This window comes from Cryptotermes secundus, unplaced genomic scaffold (assembly GCF_002891405.2).
Source record: "Cryptotermes secundus unplaced genomic scaffold, Csec_1.0 scaffold426, whole genome shotgun sequence".
Lineage (NCBI taxonomy): Eukaryota > Metazoa > Arthropoda > Insecta > Blattodea > Kalotermitidae > Cryptotermes > Cryptotermes secundus.
The window spans coordinates 323,512-349,320 of record NW_019744113.1 but is presented as its reverse complement, the minus strand read 5'-3'; the positions used below and the strand labels follow the sequence as shown (position 1 = coordinate 349,320).

At 41.7% G+C, this 25,809-nt stretch overlaps 1 protein-coding gene across 7 annotated transcripts in view; it reads right to left on the bottom strand.

The window, feature by feature from the left end:
- LOC111874460 (solute carrier organic anion transporter family member 74D) overlaps positions 1–25,809 on the bottom strand; it is a 66,878-nt gene that overhangs the window by 22,735 nt on the left and 18,334 nt on the right. For 2 of the 7 annotated variants that reach the window (XM_023869978.2, XM_033755457.1), the window contains exons 1-4: positions 12,170–12,414; positions 9,132–9,413; positions 7,079–7,264; positions 3,865–4,059 (exon numbers count right to left, since the gene is read on the bottom strand). In XM_023869978.2, coding sequence (XP_023725746.1) covers positions 3,865–4,059; positions 7,079–7,264; positions 9,132–9,402 — 652 coding nt within the window. In that variant the 5' untranslated portion in view covers positions 9,403–9,413; positions 12,170–12,414. The other 5 variants (XM_023869979.2, XM_023869983.1, XM_023869981.2 and 2 more) reach the window with 5 other exon arrangements.

Below are 25,809 nucleotides of genomic sequence, written 5' to 3'. Positions count from 1 at the left end.
CGGAATATTACAATCGGTATAGCTACTGCCCACAAGCTGGACGGCCTGGGTGCGATTCCAAGCAGGAAAAGACTTCACTATTCTCCATAGTATTCAGGCTAACACTGGGCCCCACCTATCCAATGGATACCGGGGATTCTTTCCCTTGGATAAAGCAGCCAGGGTGTAAAGCTGACCACTCACCTCCACCTAGTGCCGAAGTCAAGAATGGTGGAGCTATACTGCCACTCTCCCACCAGTCTTCATGGCGTGGCGCTAAATTAAAGAAGCACAAGGACAAACTTATCTTACCGTACAGGACAATGTTAGTCTTAGTGTCTCCACTCTATACGTTAGAGCTTTCTTCATGTTTATTGCTTGTACCTCTGTTAAAACTTCTCTTTCTGCTAGGTGCGCCCATCATGCTAACGTGGCGGGTAAATACATCGGTACATTTCAACTCAAACCATTTTCGCCCAAACACTTTTGTCCGTTTCTCTGAAGCGACTTTATTGTTTATTGGTAACCTTTGCTATTTTAATGTGTTTATGTTTCTAAGGTAAGATGGGAACACTAATATTTACTGCTGGTTAGCAAATATGTTTTTGTTTGCCTTGATATGACTGCCAGTATTTACACGTACTGTTTCTGTAATAGGCCTTGGAATTTTTGACTCGGCAAATAAATAATAAAGAATTTAATTTTAATATTGGCACTTGATGAGTACCAGGAATTAATTAAATAGTTTTCCTGGCGAATAAACGCGGCCGGCGCCTAAGGCTGACAACCTTACCGCCATCTTTCAGCTGATTGTCTAGATAATGTGGGACCTTCAACGTCTCACAACCCTATGGGCCTTCACGGCCTGTTACAGGGATACCTTTACTTACTTACTTTTACTTGCGATAATATAAAGGGTGACATATTGGTTAGATTGAATCTTCCAAACACTACAGCTAGGACGACGATTCCTTGATGCTGTATTTGTCATTTTTTCCTTCTGGCGCTACAGTCTCAATTTGGGTATTGGCCCACCTCCATGAAATTCTCCGTTTCACGTCGGTTTACTAGATCTTAGACATTCGGTAGGACTCCTTGGGCGGGTGATCAGCTCGTCGCAAGGCCTTTACCTGTGCACACACACAGACACTAAACATCCATGCATTGAGTGGGATTCGAACCCACGATCCCGGCTTCCGAGCGAGCGAAGACAATGCATACCCTAGACGGCTCGACTACCGTGTCCGGCGCATTTGTCATTAGTCTCTTTACAAACAAACAGACATACTGGTAATCAGGGAAGTCAGCCTTTAGTGTCCTCCGTCACGCAAAGCCTAACCCGTGAGCCATATGCGCCTCTGTGGCACATGCTGCCTGCACACACATTCATATTTTCAAAATAATTATTTTCTTGAAGTGACATTATTAAATATGTTAGTTAGTTAGTTAGTTAGTTAGTTAGAGAGGGTGGGTTTCCCCATGCACCGCGACCAGTTTGATCTATTGTGCTTCCCTCTATGATATTCTACTAGTCTCTATATCCTACCGGTACTGGTGCTTACCATCAGCCAGCGAGACCGGCTCTACTAGCTGAGAGGTATCTATAATGCTTCCCCCATCTACCAGAGGTATTAGAGACTGCTGTTGGGCGGGAAACGTCCGTAATTTGGCTCAGTGACCTCCTTTGGAGGTTCTTTTACGTGCCGTAAAGCTACGACACGGGACCCACGGCTTAAAGTCCCTCCCGGAGGACTTGTTCCCTGAATTTTTCCGCCCTTAAAAATTCGACGACCTCCGCCGGGTATTTGAACCCGCGTACTACGAGTCAGGAGGTGGGAATGTTACCTCTAGACTACGGAGGCCGCTTTATTATGTATGTTAATAACACTCGCAACAATAGTTACGGCTTTTTGCTGTTCTTCATGCCCTTATTTGGGTTACTTGCCTTTTAGTGGTATGTATGTCCGTTGTGCTCACCACGCGACACCCTCTAACCGCTAAAGTTGATACTAACTTCGCCGACAAGCGGCGGTTGCTTGGTCGGTATAGTTCGCTTGCGGACTAAAGCCACGGAGTTAATCCCCCACTCCAGCTCTGTCCCACCCCGGCGAACCTACACGTCGACCTTTTCGGTGCAGTGGGCACTACTCCTGCTTCCTATTCACGGGTCCGGGGTTCAAATTTCGGCCCGAAGACCGGCTAACTTGACTAAGGCTTTTCGTGAGATTTCAACAGACCCATCAGACAATACCGGGACATTAAGTCCCGCCACCAACATCCTAGCAATCCTCCCTCCCCCTTCTTTCTCTGTTACTTTTTTATTGCCAGTGGGGTGGGACTAAGTCCCTTGTACCGCGGCCACTTCTGGCCTATTGTACCAGCCCCAGATGATAGGTGAGGGTGATTGTGGAGCAATTGGTGGAATGAAGATTGGCAGGGGAAACCGAAGTACTCAGAGAAAACCTGCCCCAGCTACACTTTGTCCACCACAAATCCCACTTGAACAGACCCGGGATCGAACACGGGCCGCGATGGGAAGCCAGCGACTAACCGCTTGAGCTATGGCGCGGCCCCTCTATCTCTCTGTCCCTTCGGCTGTACAGCCTTTTGAACCTTGGCCCCTTTTTCAGTTTCTTAATCCTTTACACAGACGGTAGGACTCCTTGGACGGTATATCAGTCCGTTTCAAGGCCGCTACCTAAACACAGAACAACACAAACACAGAATGAACACACACAGACATCGATGTTTCGAGTGGGATTCGAACCCACGATCTCAATGTTCGAGCGGGCGGTGACAATTCATGCCTTAGACCGCGCGGCCACTGTGATGGGCAGCATTTCTCCCTACAGGCCCATAATCTGAGAAGAAGAACTATGTATCAGCAGGCACCACTGAGTAGCAGCTTGGACTTGAAGATGGAAACAGACTGTACCACCCCCCAGACACAGGAACCGCAAAAGCACTGAACCTCCACGAAATCTTTTATATCAGAGTTCATTACTCAGAAAACTGCATAATGAGGAGCTTCAGAACTTGTACTCTTCTCCAAGTGTAATTAGAATAATCAAGTCAAGGAGGATAAGGTGGGCAGGGCATGTAGCGCTAATAGGGAAGAAGAGGAATACATATAGGATATTGGTGGGAAAGCCAGATGGAAAGAGACCACTGGGAAGACCAAGGCGTTGGTGGGTGGACAATATTAGAATGGAGAGAGATAGGATGGGAGGGTACGGACTAGATAGATCTGCCTCAGGATAGGGACCAGTGGAGGGCTCTTGTGAACACGGTGATGAACCTTCGGGTTCCATAAAATGCTGGGAAATTCTTGGGTAGCTGCAGAATTGGCTTCTCCTCAAGAAGGGCTCAGCTCCATGAGTGAGTTCTTAGTCTTATTATTACCAGGGCCCGGATTTTTATGACATGTTATGTAAATTTTATAGGTAATTTTTGTCATTTTTTTACCTTTTTAGGTTTACGGTCATTTTTTCATTTTGTGGGTAATTTTTTGGTAAATTTTTGGACTTTTAATGGTATTTCTTGTCATTTTTGGCCATTTTAGGGAATTTTTCTTCACATGTTTTCTGAAATGTGAATAACATGGAAGCGAAGTGTTCTTTCTTTTCTCCTTTAGGTCATTTTTATGGATTTTTTCGGTCGTTTTTTTAATATTTTCAGGTCATCAAAATCCGGGCCCGGCATATTACATTTTTGGGTCATATTTTAGGTCATTTTTCTGAATTTTTCGGTCATTTTATAGGTAATTTTTTAAATATTTTCAGGTCATCAAAATCCGGACCCTGATTATTACGTTTCCAGTCTGTCTGCAGCAAAATTCCGAGACATTACTGCCCATTCTAAAACCCCTTCGGTGTGCGAACTTACCAATAAGGGCCGCGCTGTCTCTCTTCTCCACGTTGTCGTCCACGTATACCATCCCGTGAGACAGAACTGAGATACCGCCCAGCCCGGCGCCCAGTTGAAGAAGGAACATGAGTACCAGGGTGAAATGGTAAGCGTCGTGTGACTGACGCTCAGGCACAGTGACGTTACTCAAGCAGAGATGCTCTCCACTTGACTCTGTCAACATCAAGTCACTTCATGTACACAGCAGGTCCTACTTCCAGAACAGAATGCGCAGTGAGTAAAGGGATGAACCGTGCCCATAGTGACATTAGCGATGAAGAGAGACTAGGCACTGAATTCTCTGATCATTGAGTTACTTCACGTACGCAGCCCCATTTTTCTGACGTTGCCGGCGCCAACCGAATGCGCAGTGGATTTTGTCGAGGACACTAACAACAAAAACTCCGTGGCGTGTAGTCCGGAAGCGAACTATACCGACCGAGCGACCGCCGCTTGTCGGCGAAGTTAGTGCCAACTTCAGCAGACAGAGGGTGTCACGTGGTCAGCGCTACGAATCCTCACGGCCGTAAATCTCGGTTTTCTAGACCGGAGTCTCTCTTTCCTTAAAATAGCTCCTCGATTATTCTCCCGAGGCTGAGTGGACTCCGCTCCACACCCAATAATTCTCAGAAAATCTGGTAGCGCCGGCAATCGAACTCAGACCTCTGGATTTGTAGGCAGGAACTCTGACCACTGGACCACGGAGGCGGTCCCGAGGCCACTAACAGAGATAGGAATTAAAGGGCTGAGTCACGGGCACAGAGATGTTAATGCAACAGACGAGCTGTTCACGTAACGCTGTGATGAGTATAAGTTTACTAGAGACTAACTGAATTACTGGGGACACGCGGTAGCGTAGTTGGTTGAGGCATTATGCTATATGCCAGAAAGTTGCGGGTTTAAGTCCCGATGAAGTCACTGGATTTTTTTTTAATTGATCTAATCCTTCCGGCCGCACTATGGCCGTGGGGTCGACTCAGCCTCTAACAGAAATGAGTACCAGAAATTAAATAATTTTCCTGGGGAGTAAAGCGCGGCCGGCACGTAAGGCTGACAACCTTACCACGGCCTGTTACATGGATAGCTTTACATTTACTTTACTTTTTAACTGAATTACTACAGTAGTGAAGAGTTCTGTCATCTGGGAGATAACGCCGTGTAGTCCGCTGAAAGTCAACAGGCGTTTCGGAGGAACATAGCTTCAGGCCCGAAGAATAAACCGAGCATAAAGCCAGAGTGAAAGCAAATGGCAAGCAGAGAAATCGGTTTGTCGAAATTTCGGATTATAGAGGAAACAGGAAGAGCAGTGGGTTCGCCCGTAGGGCAGAATGAAGCCGCCAGCACTCATTGGCTCTTACCCGAACACCGAGCGAACCAGTAGGCGACAAGAAGAGGATATCACGATGCTCCTTAAAAGGGACAATTTTGTTGGTCCAGTAAAAGAGTTCAGGCGTTCACACAGCTGATGGATCTGCTTTTGGGTGGACTCGCTTTCGACATTGACACTGAATATAACGCACTGCATTCGATTAAAATACGATGAGTGAAAATTTACACTGGTATTTATTTGAATCTACAGACCACGGAAAGAAATCAGCCATTTGAACTCATAACCCGCCCTTCTCGCATCGGATTAATCCTATAAACTCTACAAGAATACAACAGACAGGCCTGAAATTTCGAAACCTCCAAGGCATTAGCCGAATATCTCTGTAAATTTACAGGACCTCCAAAATGGAGAGAGAAAAACGCGAAACATGGACACATCTCTACCACCCGCGAATACCCATGGAACGAGTGAGTACAGCATCAACTGACTCCTTTTCACACCCCATGTCATGTAAAATCTCAAACATAAACTACCACGCCGAACTTTATATCTGAATATACGTTTTCGGTTCTGCAGACTGAACAAGACGCGCATATTCCCACAGCATCACAAATATTAACTACAAGGCAAGGAAAGACAAAATCCCCTCCCCCAATTGCAATTACATCAAAAAGCAACTGCTTCAGCGTTCTGAAAGATCTTGAACCACAGACATATGAACAACTTACATACAACAAGGAATTCGATTCCACTTCCCATCAAAACAACACTACAAGGTTGGAAGATACTTGAAGATACTTATACTTATGAAAAAGCAGAAAATAAGGCATACAAAATTCTCATTTGAGGATTACCCTCTGAGATAATAGCAGAAACTGCACTCAGCGAATTAAAATGCCTAAAATATCCTGTAATTCATGTAAGACGGCTTAGACGAAAAACATGCCAAGAAAACCTACAGCAGAGCAATTCCCTGTTCTTAACTCAGTACGTCATCACGTACACAGTGGAACAGAACACACGAAACATAAGGCATCTGATAGGACTCTTCTACTTCAAAGTACACATAGAAGACTATACCGGACTGCGTAGCCCATTCTAGTGCTACAGATGTCAAAATTTTGGTCATAAAGCTCAATTTTGCACTCTCAACCCAAAATTTGTCAAATTCGGAAGAATCCACTTTTCAGTGAATGCCAAAAACCTAACAAGACCCTCCTAAACATGCAAATTGTCACAAACAGCATCCGAGTAACTTCACAGGATGTGAAGCCAGAACAATGTATATATGTATAGGGATCACAACTTGCCAAACTTTGAGATGTAAACAAATGAAATGCACCCTCCCTGACAGAACACAACTTCCCCAATCTTCTTCAGCATTCCTCAAACTTTAACTGGTATACTGGCTGCAGCCAACTGCTCACTCCGGTTCCTCGTTCGCGGATTTCTCTATCCTGAAGATGGAGGCGATACGTTCCTCCGAAACGGCAGTTCACACAATATCTACACGGCACCATATCCCAGAAGAAGGCATTCTTCGTAGTCACCGCTGTAAAAACCTCAAATCTTACAACAAGAAACTTGTATCAATTCTAAAATAAACGTTTAGACTTTTCTGCATTGAAGACTGAATTATTACGAAACACGGAAACGAAAGAAGCCACAGATTTTTCATTAAAATCTTAAATTGTTTTTGAAAGTAGAGGATGGAAGAGACTGGGGTCACTTTTCTTTCGCACAGCCGGAAGTAACAAATATGTAACCGTACACGTTGCCCTCGGTTCCGCAGAAACATTCGGGGTCCACGGCGTCAGGCTGAGGGACCTTTTACTCTGGATGCGTGTATACCACTAAACATACCTCCAGATTTGGTGCTGGCCGGGCTGGTCCCATGCGCAAGGTGGGGCAGCAACAACAGGAAACATGTGAGGGCTTGGAAAGTGGCACAAGTTGCAATCCAGCCTGGCCGGTTGCCCTTGCCGCCCCAGAAACTGATGGCGAGCCCTAACACCCCTTGCGCTATCTCGTTGCTCACCATTATCCAACCTGCGAAAAACGTGATAGCTTTATTAAGAGAACAACAGATTCAGACAAATTTGGCATCACTTAAAACTAGTAGTTCTCAGGTACAGTAAGACCTACACGACATGGAGCTGGAATTTCTGGATTTATCTAAGTTTATTGCTTATAGGTTTATATCTGACAGCGTATTCCTTGGAACACTGGCTTTCCGCGGAAACAGTAGCAGTGCGCTGTCCCGTTCTGTTATAGTTTAGTTGACGCAGTATGTCACAAGCCGGAAGGTCAGGGATCCGATTCCCGATAAGGTCACTGGATTCTTCAATTTACCTAATACTCCCAGCCGCACTATGGCCCTGGGTCGACTCAGCCTCCAACAGAAATGAGTACAAGGAATCTTCCTGAGGCTAAAGGGCGGGCGGACGGCGCGTAAGATTTACAACCTCACCGTCGATTATCCAGAAAATATGGGAAGCTCGACGTCTCGCAATCCTATGGGCCTCCACGGCCTGCTTACATGGATAACTTAGATAGCAGACAGTCAGTAGGACTCCTTGGGCGTGGGATCAATGCGTCACAAGGCCGCTACATATACAGGACAGCATTAACAGAAGAAACACGGACAGACATCCATGCTCACACACTGCTTGAGGGGGCGAAGTTATTTCGTACCTTAGCGCGGCCAACGACCTTTTTATTGTCACATTACATCAATTCAAACATGGCACCTCAAATGTAATTTTCGTTCATGCATAAATGGCTAAATAACCCAACACTACGTTTCACCTGAGGGGTACTTTACACATCTCAGCTTGCCGCCGTTCTGATTTCAGAAGCTTCACAAACGCCGCCACAGGAGTAATGAGTTTGGGAAAGAGCGGCTCAGAGCGCAGAGGAGGCGCGACAGATTAGAATCGCAACAGAAACGCCATTAAGTCGAAGCCTCCATGAAACACAACACAGAGCAAACAGATCAGCTGTGAACCGGGACCTCACATGCTGAAAAGTTATCTAAACCGGCTAACTCCATAAGGGGATCCTGACCGTGAAAAGTAAATACCGCTGAAATCAATTCATCTTGACAGGTTTTCTTTAACTGACTATATACTAAACAGCATAACGTAAAAGGCAAATCGGTCCTGTGCTCAATTAATTAAGCACCATGACATGAAGACATAGAGGGGAATGGAGGTATGGCTCCATTATTCTCGACTTCGACACTAGATGGAGATGAGTGATCAGTTTCACGGCTCGGCCGCTTGGGCCCCAGAGCCGGTCAAGACGCTCTTAAGGAGTGAGAAATCTGTCTCTATCGGAAATCGAACCCCGCTAATCTGTCCAGTCCCTACCCCGGCTGAGCTACTTCGGCTCCTACCGTGGGGGGGGTATAAATCAAATTTTTACAGAATTTTGGTAGTAATTTATACTTCACGACGAATGTGACAGTACATCAGACCTGAAGATTATTCATCCATGACTCTGTCGTCATGGCCTTATTCCTGATGATCGAGCATTCTACAGAGTCCTTTTTCAGGAACTGATAATCGAGCAGGTGGTCAAGAAATTACCTACTTCTTATTCATTACACGTTGCATCTGAGTCTATCCTGAGCCAGATGAATTCAGTTATCATTATAATCTACTTCTTTATGGCTCATTTTTATCACATTCCTGCCTATGCCTTATCTCCAAAACCAGTACTTCCTTCATGATCTTTTCCAATGAATGTTACCTTCTCATCTCTCCCACGCGTGGTACATGTCCCACATTTACCATCCTCCTTGACTTGATCACTTGACTTGATGAAGAGTAGAAAATATGAAATATCCTCCTTGCGTTATCTTATCCATTCTCCTGTACATAATCACTAACAAGAACTCGTAAGATGTACGTACTGACTAGGTCATGTGAGAACCCAAAACTGCTGGCCACAGCATTGGTAGTAGCGATGAAGTAACCCATAGCCGCTCCTTGGAGAAACCCGAATGCTGCCAACACTGCCACAAACACCCTATGAGTGGCATATTTTTGTAGCCAGGCAGGCTTGCAGTAGAAGCCATTCATTCCTAGACCACAATGAAGTTCCTTCGCCTGCAGTCTTACAGGAGCTCTGAAGTCTTTGTCCAGCACCTCGGTGCCATGCATGAGAGCCTCAGGACCAATCATGGCTCTGGATCCTTGGAAACACAACATATCCTCAGATTCAGCGTAAGTCTGTTATAAAGCGCCTTTCGAGGGGAATATACTTTATGTAATATAATAAAGAGACCTGTCGGCATGGCTTATACTAATTAAAATAATCCGAGAGTTATCTGCCTTACTAAATGTATGCTTGTGAGTCCTTGAGAAAGCGACGGTCATCTAAGTCAAGAAATTATTTGTTTTTATGTACCTAAAAGCTTCTTTACAGTGTTCCAAAAAGCCTCATCTGCGCCAGTTCTATCGATTCCACATATTCTCTTCAGATACATTTTAATAGAAATGTCATCTATTTTTAGGTCTCCCAATTTATCTATTTACTTCAAGTTTTTTAATTACAGTTTATTTTTACCTCTTGACACAGAACCTATACATGCCCCACTGATCTGAGCTTCCTTTGCTTCTTCGTCCTTGCATTGTATGGAGTGACTGAGGAAAGTTAAGAAGACCTCAGTGTGGATAACCGATATTCCAGCAGAGATTCAAACCAGGCACCGTCCGAAGAGAAGTCTAGAGCGTCACCATTATGTCAACTTGCTCAGCCTTCCTCTCTTTTAGATCAAAATTTTCTGCTGATAGCTTGTCCTCGAACACTTTCGACATATTTTCTTCCTTTACAGTGAGAGCGGCAGTTCCAATTTCATATAAAACAAACTGTAAGATCATAATCCTTATGTTTGTATTTCAATGTCTGAGAATCATATTCATTTTGAGAGTTTATAATCTTTATGTGGGGCGCGCGGTAGCTACAAGCCGGAAGGTCGCGGGTTCAAGGCCCGATGAGGTCATTGGATTTTTTTCAATTCACCTAATCCTTCCAGACGCACTATGGTCCTGGGGTCGACTCAGCCTCTAACAGAAATGAGTACCAGGAATTAATTAAATAATTTTCCTGGGAAGTAAAACGCGGCCGGTGCGTAAGGCTGAAAACCTCACCGCCATCTGTGAGCCGATTGTCTAGATAATGTGGGGCCCTCAACGTCTCACAACCCTATTGGCCTTCACGACCTGTTAGAGGGATAGCTTTACTTTTTTTTTACCCTAATCTTTATGTGTCATATGCCAGTTGGTGTTAGCAACTGTCCAAGCACGTGTCACTGTGTGCTTCTACTAAAGTCAATTCATAATAGGAAGGTTATGTTTTATGTCTGTTGAAGCATAAGTTTCATTGCTGCCAAGCCTACTTTTAAATTCAAATTTATGTTGTGAGTTCTTATTCTAACTTGTACTCTTCTCCAAGTATAATTAGAATGACGAAGTCAAGGATGATGAGGTGGGCAGGACATGTAACACGAATTCTGGAGAAGAGGAACGCATATGGGATATTTGTGGGAAAGCCAGAAGGAAAGAGACCACTGGGAAGAACAAGGCGTAGGTGGGTGGACAATATTAAAATAGATCTTAGAGAGATAGGATGCATTGATCTGGCTCAGGATAGAAACCGGTGGAGGACTGCTGTGAACACTGTAATGAACCTTCGGGTTCCATAAAATACTGGCAAATTCTTGAGTGGCTACAGATTTGGCTTCTCCTCAAGAAGGGCTCAGCTCCATAAGTAAGCAAGTTTTTATTCCTCATGTGTCACATGTAAAGGTAATGCTATCCCTATAAGAGGCCGTGAAGGCCCATAGGGTTGTGAGACGTCGAGGCTCCTACATTTTCTAGACAGTCGGCTCACAGATGACGGTGTCAAACGACAATTAGTATTTGCCATTGGTCACTGTAACTTTAAGGGAGACAACGACATAAATTAAACTTCCCTGGCACATGTATCTGCGTGTTTGTATTTTCTAACTACTTTTGTGCAGTATCTCAGCATGAAGTCAATTAATAATGTGAAGGTCCATATATTTATGTCTGTCTGTCGATACCTATGTTTCATTTCATTACGACCTAAAGGATTATTAAAATATAATCATATTCAAAGTTTGCAGGCCTACTTTGAAGCTAAAATCAAATTTTGTGTCATTTCTCATAAACAGCTCATGCTACAAAACGTCAAGTACAGAACACAAAATGCACATCTGATTAAGATTTAAAGCTAAGAAATCGCACTATACTGACACTGTAAACTCTCAAATGAATAAACAATTAATAATGCATTTATGAAGTGTAATATTTTGATAACTTTTTCTAGCAATGAAATATAGAGTCTATACTAAGAAGGGGTCTAGGTGCAGACGATTGAATAATTTTAACTGTCTCTAAAAGACATATGGTGTGAGATTTTGGATGAGGTTCAAGTGGATACTGATAGAGTACGTGTATATTGGCGGGACCTTTTGAGAAAGATAGCGTGTTTCATTAAAGATATTAATTTTCTTGAATAGCTGAGCGAGTATTAGATTCTCAGGAATCATTCTACTTCTACACTGCGCATGAGCTGTATCAGATTTAGTTCACGTAGATTGATATATAATAAATAACGAGACAAATGGGTATTGTAAAATCACAAGAACTTATTTAAAAATTACTTAAACCATTCTATTTTTGTGTAAAATTATTCATTAATTTTTCATTTAATTTACACTTACATTATTTCGGTTTCTGTTTTCAGCACTGGATCACAGTAAATCGGAGTTTTATAATATCACATAAATAACTTCTGAAAAGATTAATTAGGCCTATAAAGTAATGATATAGTTTTCACAGTAAGTATAATAATTACTTACTTTAATCTGTATCTGTCATAATATTATATCACTCAACTGAATTATTATAAACAAACACTTACCTGGGTATAAATTATTTTCTGGTGAGACTGAGTTTTATTTAAGTATTTCTGATAATCATTTATTCCGAATTAATTTCACCACAGAAGTTATATATGAATGCTCCATTTCTTTTCTGTCGCGTTTCAAAATTTGCTACGAGAAACTTCGGTATCTGCAATGAGACAAGGTGCGAGCCAACATTGCCGCTAATCTTATCACAACTGAAGTTATCTTTATGGATGGATGTGTCAGACACAAGCGCTGTATTTCATTATTCTTACTGCAACACAACTTTCCTAGAAGTCTGAACGATAAACAAGTTCAGAAATGCATATTCCAATATATAGTATTTTAACCAGTACCATAGTCTGGGATAATTCTTGAAAAGTTTATCGCGATTCGTCTAGCAACGAAATTGCCAGCAGCTCTAACTTTTACTGCGCTTACTCGTGTGGTTTATTTAATAGCTCTGCCAGTCACTCAGACTAATCGACTTCGAATGGCAATAAATAAGACTCAGCAATATATTTTTTTAACAGTTTGACGGTTATATCACGTGGCATAATGCTGCTGACGGCAGCTTTTTCAGTACCTGAACACTGAGAATTGTTCTCAGAAATCAGTAATACCAACATGAGAGTCATATGAAATTCTGTTCAACACTATCGTCTGTGAAGAAGGACCCTGATAATTTGTGATGTGACAGACCTTACAAGTATGTAAAGTAAGAGAAGATTCAGGAGTAAAACCACGTATAGAAGGGTACCAGGAGAACAACACGTATAAGAAGTTGAAGAAGATACATCAGGTGATGATGGGAGAGAAAAAGAAAACAACAATAAGGGAAGAACAAGAAGAAAAGGAAAAATGTAGACTAATAAGGAATACGGAGAAAAATAAGAAAAACAAGACAAAGGAGAGAAAGGCGAGGAATGAAAACAAAACAAACTCCGTGGCCTGTAGTCCGCAAGCGAACTATACCGACCGAGCGACCGCCGCTTGTAGGCGAAGTTAGTGCCAACTTTTGCGGATAGAGGGTGTCGCGTGGTTAGCGCAACGAATCCCCACGGTCGTTAATTTCGGTCTGCCGGTCTAGTGTTTCATTCTTCGACCCTCAAGGAGGAGGTGATGTATTCATCCGCAACAAAAGGCTCTCTCCGAACTACTTGGTGTTATAACCCAGAAGACCGTATTTTACGGTATCTGCATTTCTTAGTAGCAAATGTTGTTGGTTCCCCCGTCTCACGTGCAACACGTCTTTCTACAAAACTCACTGAGTTATTATTCACCTTAAAAAGTTGTACAAATCACATAACTTTCAGGGTGAGGGCACACCAAGGAATCTAGCAACCCCAATTTCCGAGAATTGTTGAACACATGTTACTGCATGGAGCAGCGCAAATTGAGGAAAAGGCGATGTAGTTGACAGCAATTTGCGCTGCTCCATTCAGTAACATGTGTTCAACTCAGACTGATAACAATTCTCGGAAATTGCGGTTGCCAGTTTCCTTGATGTGCCTTAGCCCTTAACTTCTAAAAATTTTTCGCTACATGTTTCGACCAATAAGGTCATCATCGGGAGTTTAAAATTACAGTTGAGGAAACTGCTGTGCTTCTGTTATCGTGGCTTTGGTTACTAATGTATGGTCCCTTCTGTGCGCATGCATATTCCAAGTGATGGGTTGTTTTTCCTATTGTGTTCTGCTGTGTGTCTCCCTTATTTCGCGGCCCGACGTTTTAATTCTCTTTGAGATTAGTGTCATACCACGAAACCAGGTAAGTCACGAAATTATATATATTTATTCTATGTACTTAATCTTTTAAATATGTCATAACGATGTTTCCTGAAACTAGTTTCGACTTGTTACGCAAACAGAGGCGTTGAAATGGCGTGGGATGTTATGTTCCCTTGAAACAAACGAGGCCCTTTGTCGTACTTAAGAACATTCGCTGATCAGGAGCACATAAATGATGAAATCTTATCACGAGCAGCGGGGTCATTTGCTTCTTATCAACATTAGAAATGTTTACTTTGATTTCTATTCCATTCAATTATCGTGGTGCACTGCCTCCAAATGACACGACACTTCTTTGTGTGAGATAACTGCTACACCGCAGAAACAAAGCCACATGCAGCGTCAGAAATTTCGGAGACAACAGTGCATCCTGTGAGTAGAGACATCTGGTGTTTAGTGGCGTTGCAAGTGTAGGAATGTAAACGTACGTAATGAAAAGCGGCCTCTGAGCCTGACACGAATACTGAACTGCTAAGAGGATGAGAGAGACTAGAAGGAAGGCGGGAAGAAGGAAAGAAAGGAAGAAAGACAAAGAAATGAAGACGAAAATAAACACTGACTGAATAAAAGCAGTAATTTGAAAATGAAGTACAGTGGTAATTAAACAATGCATAACATAATGTGACGAAATAACCCATTGCTAGACAAGAGATTATTAGAACACGTTTCGTGGCGACGAACACGCTTGGAGGAATCAAAAGCGTTGCCCCGAGATTGAGACACGTTTCTTGGCAACGGATGGAACAGAGAAGACCAGAGGAACTGTAAGACATGGTGACTTCCACGACTTCGTACAAGGGTCGCGTGGCAGTTATAAAAAAGGCAGTGGATTCGTGAATTCGTTAGAAAGAGAGAGAGAGAGAGACGTAGTTGAAGGCAGTCAGAAAGTCTTTCTTTATTGCAGTTCAGTATTTGAAGTCTTAACCACATAAGATTCGTTACCAAGCAACGGCTAGTAAGCAGATGTTGAAGACTTTATTTTGTGTGTTATAGTTACAGTAATCTTTAGAGTCTTATAATTATTTTGTAGTTACGGCCTGCGAGTGTCAAATAAATCTATTCATGTAATCGAAAACCCATTATTATCAGTCACCAGACACTATAAGATAATTATTATCGTCGTACTGAGAGTTCAGTTCCCGTCGAAATATTTTCGGAATTGCAAACCACAGAGGTAAAGACTATTCGTAGGATAAACACGTCAATGAAAGGGTAATATTAAAATGGGTGTCATTTAAATAAGCATTTGGAAAGACGGTCTTGGACTTCAGGGCTCCAAAACATGATGGAATTGCTTGGTATTTTGAATACCGGTATGGTGTTTTTCCAACGTAAGGTGCTAAATGTCACAAAACGCCTCTGATGCGGACGGATTTTGTTACCATCTAAGCAAAAGGAAAAGGACACGCGTTGCAAATTGGAAAATCATGAGACTGTATATACCTAAGTTGAGATCAGGCAGAAATATTAAAGTGGTTACGAAAGAAACAGAGTGTGATAACGCGGACTGGATTTAATTGGGTCTCTGTAAGATCCAATGGTTGTACAATATCAGCATGATCATACAGATTGGGGTTTCATAGAAGGTGGGGATTTTTTTACCTACAGATCGACTGATACTCAACTTAGGCCCCGCCATAGCTCAAGTTGTTAGTCGCTGGATTCCCACCGCGGCGGCCCTGGTTCGGTCCCGGATCTGGTCAAGTGGGATTTGTGGTGGACAAAGTGGCGCTAGGACAGGTTTTCTCCGAGTACTTCGGTTTCCCCTGCCAATCTTCATTCCACAAATTGCTCCACAATCACCCTCACCTATCATCTGGGGCTGGTACAATAGGCCAGAAGTGGCCACAATACAAGGGACTTAGTCCCACCCCACTAGCAATAAAAAAGAAAAAGATATTGAACTTCTGAAACAGAGCCTTGGCCCATGGAGTTGTACTTATTGAAATATAGATGTACATAATCAGATTTACTTTCGGTACAATAGGAAGATGGAGCGAATGGCCATACACATAGTTGTGGGTGATTATAAGCCTTATTTCGTTACGTAGTATGGAAGTAATGCTAAAGATATACAGAATGACCCAAAAGCCAGTTAACTGATTAATAAAATATATACTAAATACGTTATAAATATCTTTATTATTACTGAATTTACAAAAATTATTCGGAATGAGACCTTCCATGCTCAATACACAACTTATAATACTGTGGTAAGTTCTACAAGTGCTATCTACCTACCTACCTATCCATCTGTCCATGTATCTATCTATCTATGGCTCTACAGCCCTTTCTGTTGGACCTCGGCCGCCTTTTCACTTTCTTAATCCTACACACAATCAGTAGGACTCCTTGGACGGGGGATAAGCCCGTCGCAAGGCCGCTACTTACACACAGAACAACACAAACACAGAATAAACGCATACAGACATCCATGTTTTGAGTGGGATTCGAAACCACGATCCCAGTGTTTGAGCGAGCTAAGACGGTTCATGCCTCAGAGCGAGGCCACTGTGATTGGCTCTACAAATTGATTGGCAGGTTTAAATCTGATCATAACCTCTAACACGAAAGAACATTTTAGATTATCCGATTTTTGCGATACTCAGTGTTTTAGTAAAAACTTAACATGTACGATTATGTATGTTATTTTGGCTCATTTCTCATAATATTTACATTTTATGACGTAATACAGCATACTGATTGGCCAGGAAAATTAGAATAAGGAAATAGCATGACGTAAACTTGATGTTATGGCAGATTTTGTTTACTCTAAGAAGCGTGCAGTAACTGCATAGCCGCACTTGGGTTCCTGCATCTTCAGCAGGAAAGTCCAAAACTTTACCCTCGTCCTTGGTGTTAAAAGATTGTCGTTTTTATTCTGACTCTCTGCCCGTCTGGCTGTTTATCTTTGCTGGAAATGTATAAACCATCATATTACAGTTCAATTGTTTATTTGACATATGTGCGAACCCACAGACTCGAGTACAGGAATTCTTCGGCAATTATTTATATGTACGTATATTGTAACGTGGCTGGCCAGAGCGTTGCTAGGTAACGGGCCGGTAAATACACGCGATATACGCTCGGAACAATGGAACAAAGAGGTTTCGCAACACGCTTTTAGGCAACGGCTCAGTAAACAGACTTTCGCGCAGGCGCAATGAAGTCTCATTGCAACAGTAAAATTACGTGACTTGTTTTCTAGGGTCGGTGCGAAGGCTATATCACGACAGTTAGAGATAGAGCAGATGGGAGTATGTCAAGAGTATTTCAGAGTGTTTAAGTGTTTTAGTGAATTATGAAGTGTATGTAAATCAGCGATAGTGCTGTAAATAAGTGTGATTAAGAGAGATTGTAACTAAAGTGCTAATAAATTCAATCATCCGAACTAGAACCCGTCATTTTAGCCGCGCATACCATCCCATACGTGACAATATGAAGTTATCAAATAACTAAGGACTAATCAAGGAAATACACTGCGAAGTCTTTATTGAGATGCTTATACTAGGACAGCTGGTCAGGAAATTCCTCGCCTTTATGGAACATCGAGGGATTTCTTGTCATTTTACCAAGAAACTGTCATTTTACACTACCTTGGAATTTAGTCCACATCTTCCTATATTATTTATCTGAATTTAATTTAATATTATTTCCCCATTTATCCTTAGGTTTACCGACAATATCTTCCACCGTAATAATATATTATAATGCATATGCTAAAGAAAATTAAGTTTTAAAACTTATTTAGGTATGTATGTACGTTTCACGAGAGTGTGAGGGGAAATCGCCCCGTCATCCATTGGATAGGGGGCTGAGTGGGGCCCAGAGTCGGTCTGAACACTGGGGACAGTAGAAAAATGTTACCCTTTCCGCGAATCTAACCCCGGTAGTCCAGTCCGTTGCCCGTTGCTATACCGACTGAGCTATCCTGACTAGCCAGGAGATATAAACTGATTATGGAAGCCTCGCTCACGTACACTTATGCAAGTCCAACAACCTTCCTGTACATTTATCTTAAGGAAATGAGCCTAATAACGGACAGAGTCAAAAACACGATATTTTCCTCGTGAGGCTATTAGCGCCCGTCTGTTGTTTGCTGTGCTGATCAACCGAAGTAAGGTGTCCTGCAGAGAGTTTCCTCCTCTAGCACGCCAGTGTCGCAACCAGTACCTGTCTTTCGCCATTCTTCGTTACTCCTTCCATTTCCCGTTCTTATTCCTTCCCGTTTGTCTGTCTGTTCTTCCCTTAATCCTTATTTTGATAAAAAAAAATCATATTCATTTTCTTTCTTCTTCTTTCATACTTCATCCTCTATTTCTTTCGTTCCATATTTTCTATTTAGCCGCGATAGCGTAGTCGGTATAGCGGCTGGGTACGGGCCGAACGTCTAAGGGGTCGGAGTTCGAGTTCTGGTATGATCAAGAATTTTCTCTTCTTCGTATTGTCTAGACTGGTTCTGCGGCCAACCCAACCTCCTATCCAATGGGTACCGGGGGCTCTTTCTCCGGGGTTAATGCGGCAGGAACGTGAAGCTGACCACTCACCTCCAACTGCCGAGGTCAATAAAATGTAAATCTATACATCCACTCCCCCTACGCCTTCATTGTGTAGTGCTTAATTAGTTAAGTGCAGGGACAGCGTTACCTTTTACCATCTTTTCTAGAGATTTCTAGAGATATATTTAGTGCACTGAACCATCACGCATCAAAATAAAAACTCTATGATTACTGTATTCTGTGAACTGACACCGTGTAATATATTAATTCAATTCAATTCGTGTTTATTTGCGTGCCAACTTAACAGCACAGAGGTCAATTATAAAGTTGGCACGAGTATATAGAAATACACAAAATAACTAAAAAAAAAAAAAGCAAAATAAGACAGTCTATATAATGGCAATAAATTAATAATAATTCCAAGAAGAATTAAAGTTAGCATTAACAGGTGAGAAAAATAAAATAAGTACATTTCGAATAACAATTCAATTCAATTCTTTATTATTTATGTGCCGAGTCAACAGCCGCAAGGCCAATTACAGACACAGCACAGTGTAGATACAACTAATTGCATTATGGACAATCACAACATAAAGTCAAAGACAAATTACAGGCAAGCACTCGAGGAAAAACGCATTAATGCAGATAAGTAAACAAACAAAGAACATAATAATAATAATAATAATAATAATTTAATTAACATAAATCAATAATGCAGACAAGTAGAGAAACAAACAAATAATAATAATATTTTCATTAACATAAATCTTAGTTGTTGAGAACTGCGAAATGAAACGTATAAATATTTAATTGAGAAATGAAAAGTATAGATTATCAGTTAATAATAATAATAATCATAAAGGATATCAGAGTGAGCGTAGGCGGCCTGCGTGCCAGGAACGCCCCCCCCCACCCCCGCCCGAAGTACGGAGCTAGAGTGCTAACCACTTAACAATGAAATCTGCTGCACGCTGTCGCTGTATGGCTAATTTGAAGAAGTACCAGGAACACATACAGATCGCTTTTCAACTTTCAGCCATAAAATTAAAAGCAAATATTTTGTCTCGTACATGAAGACATGAAGGTTTGACGAGGTGCTTGACTTGAAGCAGAATATTTCCACACATGCTTGTTAACATCAGAGTTTTATATGTTACCTCATTAACACCACACTAATTTATTGAAGGTCGCGGTACAAGGGCCTGCTAGGCCTGCCCCTTATGCATCAGCACCAGTTCATATGCTAGACCGGAAAAACTCTGCATGTGACCAACTGTGAACATGGTAAACCTTGCTGTGCGGTTTTGCGTGGAGTGGTTACAGTACATGTACATATACTAGACACTGAAGCGGACGGGAGCACAAGCACGACACGTCCGTACAGCTCACCCAATTACTCGTAATTATTATTTATTCGTTTGGAAGCTCAACATCCTAATTCAATTCAATTCAATTCATGTTTATTTACGTACAACTTAACAGCACAGAGGTCAATTAAAAGGTTAGCATGAGTACATAGAATTACATAAAAATAATTAAAAAATGAATACAAAATTTGAGAGTCTACATAATGACAATAGATTAATAATAATTCCAAGAAAAATTAAAGTTAACGTTAACAGGAGAGAACAATAAAGTTATATGTAACCGTCCATTCGGACTGGAGGAGTGTTGTGTGAAAATTAAATTTTGTATTAAGTTAAGATTAACAATATTACAAACAAAGAGATCCGGCAGATAGCCAGCTCTTACACGCGGAAGGGACATAGTTCAAGTTTTGCTATGTGAACAGGAAGTAACATCTGGTACTTTCCTGGAAGTCTGGCAGTTTCAGCAACGTCGGAAAGGCTTTGAGAAAATGAGAGCTGACAGCTTGGGACAGCGATAACTTAGAAGTGGGACGGCCGGAGCCTCACACCCTGACTGTAATGCATCAAGGGGCTGTCATCCTTAGCGTCAGGTCAGCATCTGCCAGAATCACATAGCAGAGCAACATGATTGGGANGTGCTGAACGAGATTAAATGACCATTAAGTGCAACGGTTGTAGAGTGTGTGTGTAATTGAAGTAGAAAGGTTCTTCCTGCCCTGTCCGAGCCAGACCCTTATAAGACCCTGGGATAGGAACCCAGCTCTACTGATTAAAGTAAAGAACCCAAAGAAGTGAGCGGTGGTGGAGTGGCGCACAACGAAAAGGGCACAAAGGAAGTGAGCGGTTACATATATTAATAATAATAATAAATTATATTAATAAAGGTAAAAGATAAAGTTGTCTCTGTGCTTAATTAATTAAGCCATGAAGATGTATGGGGGGCGGAGTTATAGCTCCACCATTCTCGACCTCGATACCATATAAAGGTGACTGGTCTGCTTCAAGCCTTGGCAGCTTTATCCCTGGGGAAAGAGTCAATCTCTTGATCCTACCGGGAATAGAATCCCGGCCTTCCAGCCCGTAGCCAGTCACTAAACTAACTAATCTATCCCGACTACTATTACTAATATTATTTATTTTTTATTTTATTTATTTTAAATATTATTAAGTCGGCTATAAATCTGCATATATGAAATATGACGTTCTTTCTTCTGGGCTATAATAATACCCTGTATCCAAATGTAAGTCAACCGAAGTTTTGGAACATACAATAAGCAGAGCTTCCTCTTAGTTCCTTTCTTGAATTCCTCCTGACCCTGAAGATGGAGACGATACCTTCCTCCTCAGTTGACTTTTACCGGATTACACGGCATTATAACCCAGAAATAAGAATTATTTATAGTCACAGCTGTGAGAACCCCAAATGCAAAATGTAACATTTGTAAGGCATGACCTCGACGTTCCTCACCGTCGCCATGTTTGTAATTGTTGACATATAAACAATAAGGAATATATATTGTCACGTTTTTAGGAGGGTGTGACTATGGACGAGGTATGGATTGGTGAATGAATTTATTGACCATTTATATACACTACTCGGAACTACACTTTACTGACCACTCGCACGCATACACTCGTGATTACAGTCTATTACGGTCTCCACTATCTGTTTCCTGGCAACAGATTTAACACAATAGAGATTCTTCAGCTTCCCGAGCCCAGGTCCTCTTGTCCCAGCCACCCGTGCAGAACTGTCTGTAAACTGACGACTCAACTAACTGGGTCCCAGGCTGGCGGCTATTTCACACAAACCTCCTAGTCTTCTCTTCACAAGCTGGCTTCCAACTGACAACTGAACACCAATCAGCTACTTCACGTCACTTCACTCAACTGAACTGCTGCAACTGACTACTGAACTCTCTCACTCACCAACCAACTACTTCACGTTTCGTCACTTCACTTAACTGAACTGCTGCAACTGACTACTGAACCCTCTCACTCACCAACCAGCTACTTCACGTCACGTCACCTCACTCAACTGAGCTGCTGACAACTGGCTGCAGCACGGCTAGTGTCCTCGTGTATAACTTCGGGGTGGACCTAACAGAAAACATCGCCTCCAACACTTCTATTGTTCTCATGGTCGTTGCCTAGCGATAGATTCGATATCATTTTCGCGAGAACGTGTTTACCGACCGTTAAGTTCCTTCTAACGATCGTTGCATAGCAGCCGTACTACACGTTACAATATGTATGTTTACGATCTATCTTCATACAAAATTTCACATTACTTCATTGGTTACCGGCATCAAACCAGGAGCAGAACGAAAAATTTTGTGCTGTCGCCATTTGTTGCTTTTACCATGAAATAAACTGAAATAAAATGTTGTATGTTCTTCGAAGGTCATGCATCATTTCACAGTCCTAGATTAAGCGGCGCTAGTGTTCCTTCCGTTTCAGAAGTGTGTGCTTCTGCCATATTGTTATTACCGGTTGCAGGATAGCGAAAATACACGTAGGCTTACAACGCTTGGGTCGCCTAAGATGGCGTAACTGTTGTTTAAAATATGAAATTCGACTAATTGATGTAAAGTTGAATGGAGGGACAGAGGCACACACAGACAGAAAGACACACTGAGAGCATGGTGACTTCCTAAACGTGTTTCTTTCGTTAATGACGAAGAGTGTGATAATAGTGCACCTTATAGAAAAATGAATTCGGATAGAAATCGGGTATATTCCTTAGTATAAAGCACAGACGCGGCACGCAGTAGCATAGTTGGTTGAGACACTATGCTGCAAGCCGAAAGGTCGAGGATTAGATTCCCGTTGAAGCCACTAGATTTTTCAAGTAACCTAATTCTTCCTGCTGCAATATGGACCTGGGATCTACTCAGCCTCTAACAGAAATAAGTATCAGGAATATTCCTGGGTGTTTAAGGGCGGCCGGCGCGTAAGGCTGACAACCTTACCGCCATCTGTGAGCAGATTATCTACAAAATATGAGAGCCTCTACATCTCACAACCCGATAGAGCTAGTCCCTATCTAACGATTGGGCCCAATTGAGTAGGTTTTACCTGAAGACGGAGACAGAATCCGGTCTCGAAACGTTGTGTTGTGAAAAATAAACAGGGCGGTTTTTAGATAAAGACAAGACGATATATAATGTCCAGAAACATAATATTTGTACTAATGTAATATCGTCACAAACTTTTAGATCTTATTTCAGAATAGTTTCCAATGCAGGATTTTGATATTTTCAGTGCTGAACCTTTGAATACTGTTATCAGAGTATTAGATTTCAACAGATTTGATAGATAATAACTGCAAGTTACAAGATACTACCTACTATCAAACGTACCACAGTAGCAAAGTAAACGTACCTCGTGGTACTTAAGCCTTCTATAATTTCAGTACCAGTGACTGGAATAATCACGCTGGGTGGCATTGTTTACTGTCTGATACATACTTGTCACGTCTAAAATGTTATGTTCAGATGTATTTGGCATAACGCCTAAGCCAATAGTTATCAGAGAGTGGATCGTGGACCCCTATACTTCTTGAAGTTGCTTCTGGCGTGTTACAGTCCCGTACAAATTGAAATTCGAGAAGGCCAAGAAAATCAGGCGGAGAACGTGGCCTAGAGATGCTGGGGAGAACCTAGAACTTTGCAACAGGTATCCTTCAGTGGGGTCTAAAGGTTCGGCCACACAGAGCGCTATGCTATGTTCGCTACGTACGCTACGTACGCTGTGTACACTTTGCGACGCAGCTAACATAGGGAATATAGCGTACGTAGCGTACGGAAGTCTGTGTGGCCAGTCACATTGGCAATAAAGGGAGATATTTTTCTGTTCGTATAGCGAACGTAGCGTACGTAGCACTCTGTGTGGCCGAACGTTAATAAAACCCTTCCTCGTACCTCCTAACTGAATATCAAACCAACTGATTCAATCAATAAACCTTTAACTAAACCAAACTAACTTTAATTACTAATTAAACTAAGTATTTAAGTACGGTGGGACACGCGGTAGCGTAGTTGGTTGAGGCACCATGCTACAAGCCTGGAAGTCGCGGACTCGAGTCCTGATGAGGTGGACTTTTTTCAGTTTACCTAATCCTTCCAACCGCACTATGGCCCTGGGGGTTGACTCAGCCACTAACAGAAATGAGTACCAGGAATCTTCCTGCGGGGACAAAGAGCGGCCGGTGCGTAAGGCTGACAACCTTACCGCCATCTTTGAGTTGATTGTCTAGAGAAAATGTGAGATCCTCGACGTCTCATAAACCTATGGGCCTTCGCGGTCTGTTACAGGGACAGCTTTACCTTTACCTTTATTTAAGTACGTTACACTAACTAAATAACGAAGTTCTACGCAAGTAGAGGTCTTGTGATGTGCTGAACCCCCGACAGAGGAGTTCTCTCTGATGTCTAAGTATTGTATTAGAATTAATTTTTGTATCAACAATACAATATATCTTCTTCAGATGTCACGGACATGTTGCTCAACAAGTAAAACAATTAACTCTTTTCATAAATTTCGTAGTTTCATTACCGTGTTCACAAGAAACGTCAGTGTGGAAGCTGTCCTGAAACCACCACACAAACCCAGTCCACATCGTCACTATCTACTTCTTCAAAATCCATTGTTAATAATACTCTCCCATCGACGCCTAGGACATCTCAAGTGGTTTCTTCCCTTCCGACTAAACCAGGGGTCTCCAAACTTTTCGAAACGCGGGCCACATTAGGTAGTTCAGCACTTTTAACGGGCCGGATAAAATGAGAAATTAATAACTCTAGGTATATGAGTTTTATTGAAAGCACAGAATTTCATAAACAAAATACAAAGTACGTGAGAATAAATTATCGTATATTAATGACAACAGACAGTAGCAGCAAATGCTCATATTTTCATCACAAATTATAATAAAACAATTAATGTGAATGATGGAACTCTTTTTGCATTCTTAAAATCTGATTAAATTGAGGTTCAAATTTTGAAACGCTAATCACAAGTAGCGACTTTAAATGTTCATCGGATAAATTTGCCCTGTATTTCGACTTGATGTACTTCATCTGGGAAAAAGTTTGTTCACACAGATATGTCGTCCCAAAAATGGAGATAAATTTACAAGCAAATTTCTTTAAATTTGGAAATTGCTCAGAGTTCAGAAATTTATAAAATTCGATCAAATTTCCTTCCTTGTATTTGTCTTTAATATGACAATTTTCCTGAAGTTCAATAATTTCCATTTGAATTTGACTTGGGACATCTGCAGCATCACAGTCAAACGGATTTTGAAACAATTTAATTTCCTAAGCACTGGCATCCAAATCAGCAAATCACTTCCGAAATTGTTCTTTCAAATCTAAAATGACTAAATTTGCACACGAGGAAGGAAATTCAGCTTCACCCTTATTATGCAGTTCTGCACAGTACAGCATATGAACAAAGTTACAAATTTTTCACTTGGCTTTCCAGAAGTATCAACTTTGCTCTGAATGCCTTGATAAGTGCAAATAAATCACAGACTAAGTTATTTTCACCCTGCAACTTTAAATTCAAATTGTTCATATGGTTCACCACATCAGCAAAAAATGCTAATTTCCAAAGCCACTCGGTATCTGATAAAAGTGGTTGCGAATAATATTAATATTAACATAATATGGAATATCAATATATTTTAAACACAATCTTAATTAATGAATTTTAAATCTATGAACAAATATTTCTTTTACCAGTACTCATTGGAAAATTAGTTCAATTGGCGCATTTCTGCGCAATTCTTTCGCGGGCCGGATAAAATCACATCGCGGGCCGTAGTTTGGAGACCCTTGGACTAAACCATTGTATTGATTACTCACCTCACATCTGGTGAGATACCTGCACCGTCCACCTCATCCTCCTTGATTTTTATCTAACACTGTCTGATGAGGAACATAATTTTCGAAGCTTCCCATTATCTGCGTGCACAGACGCACAAGGAAAC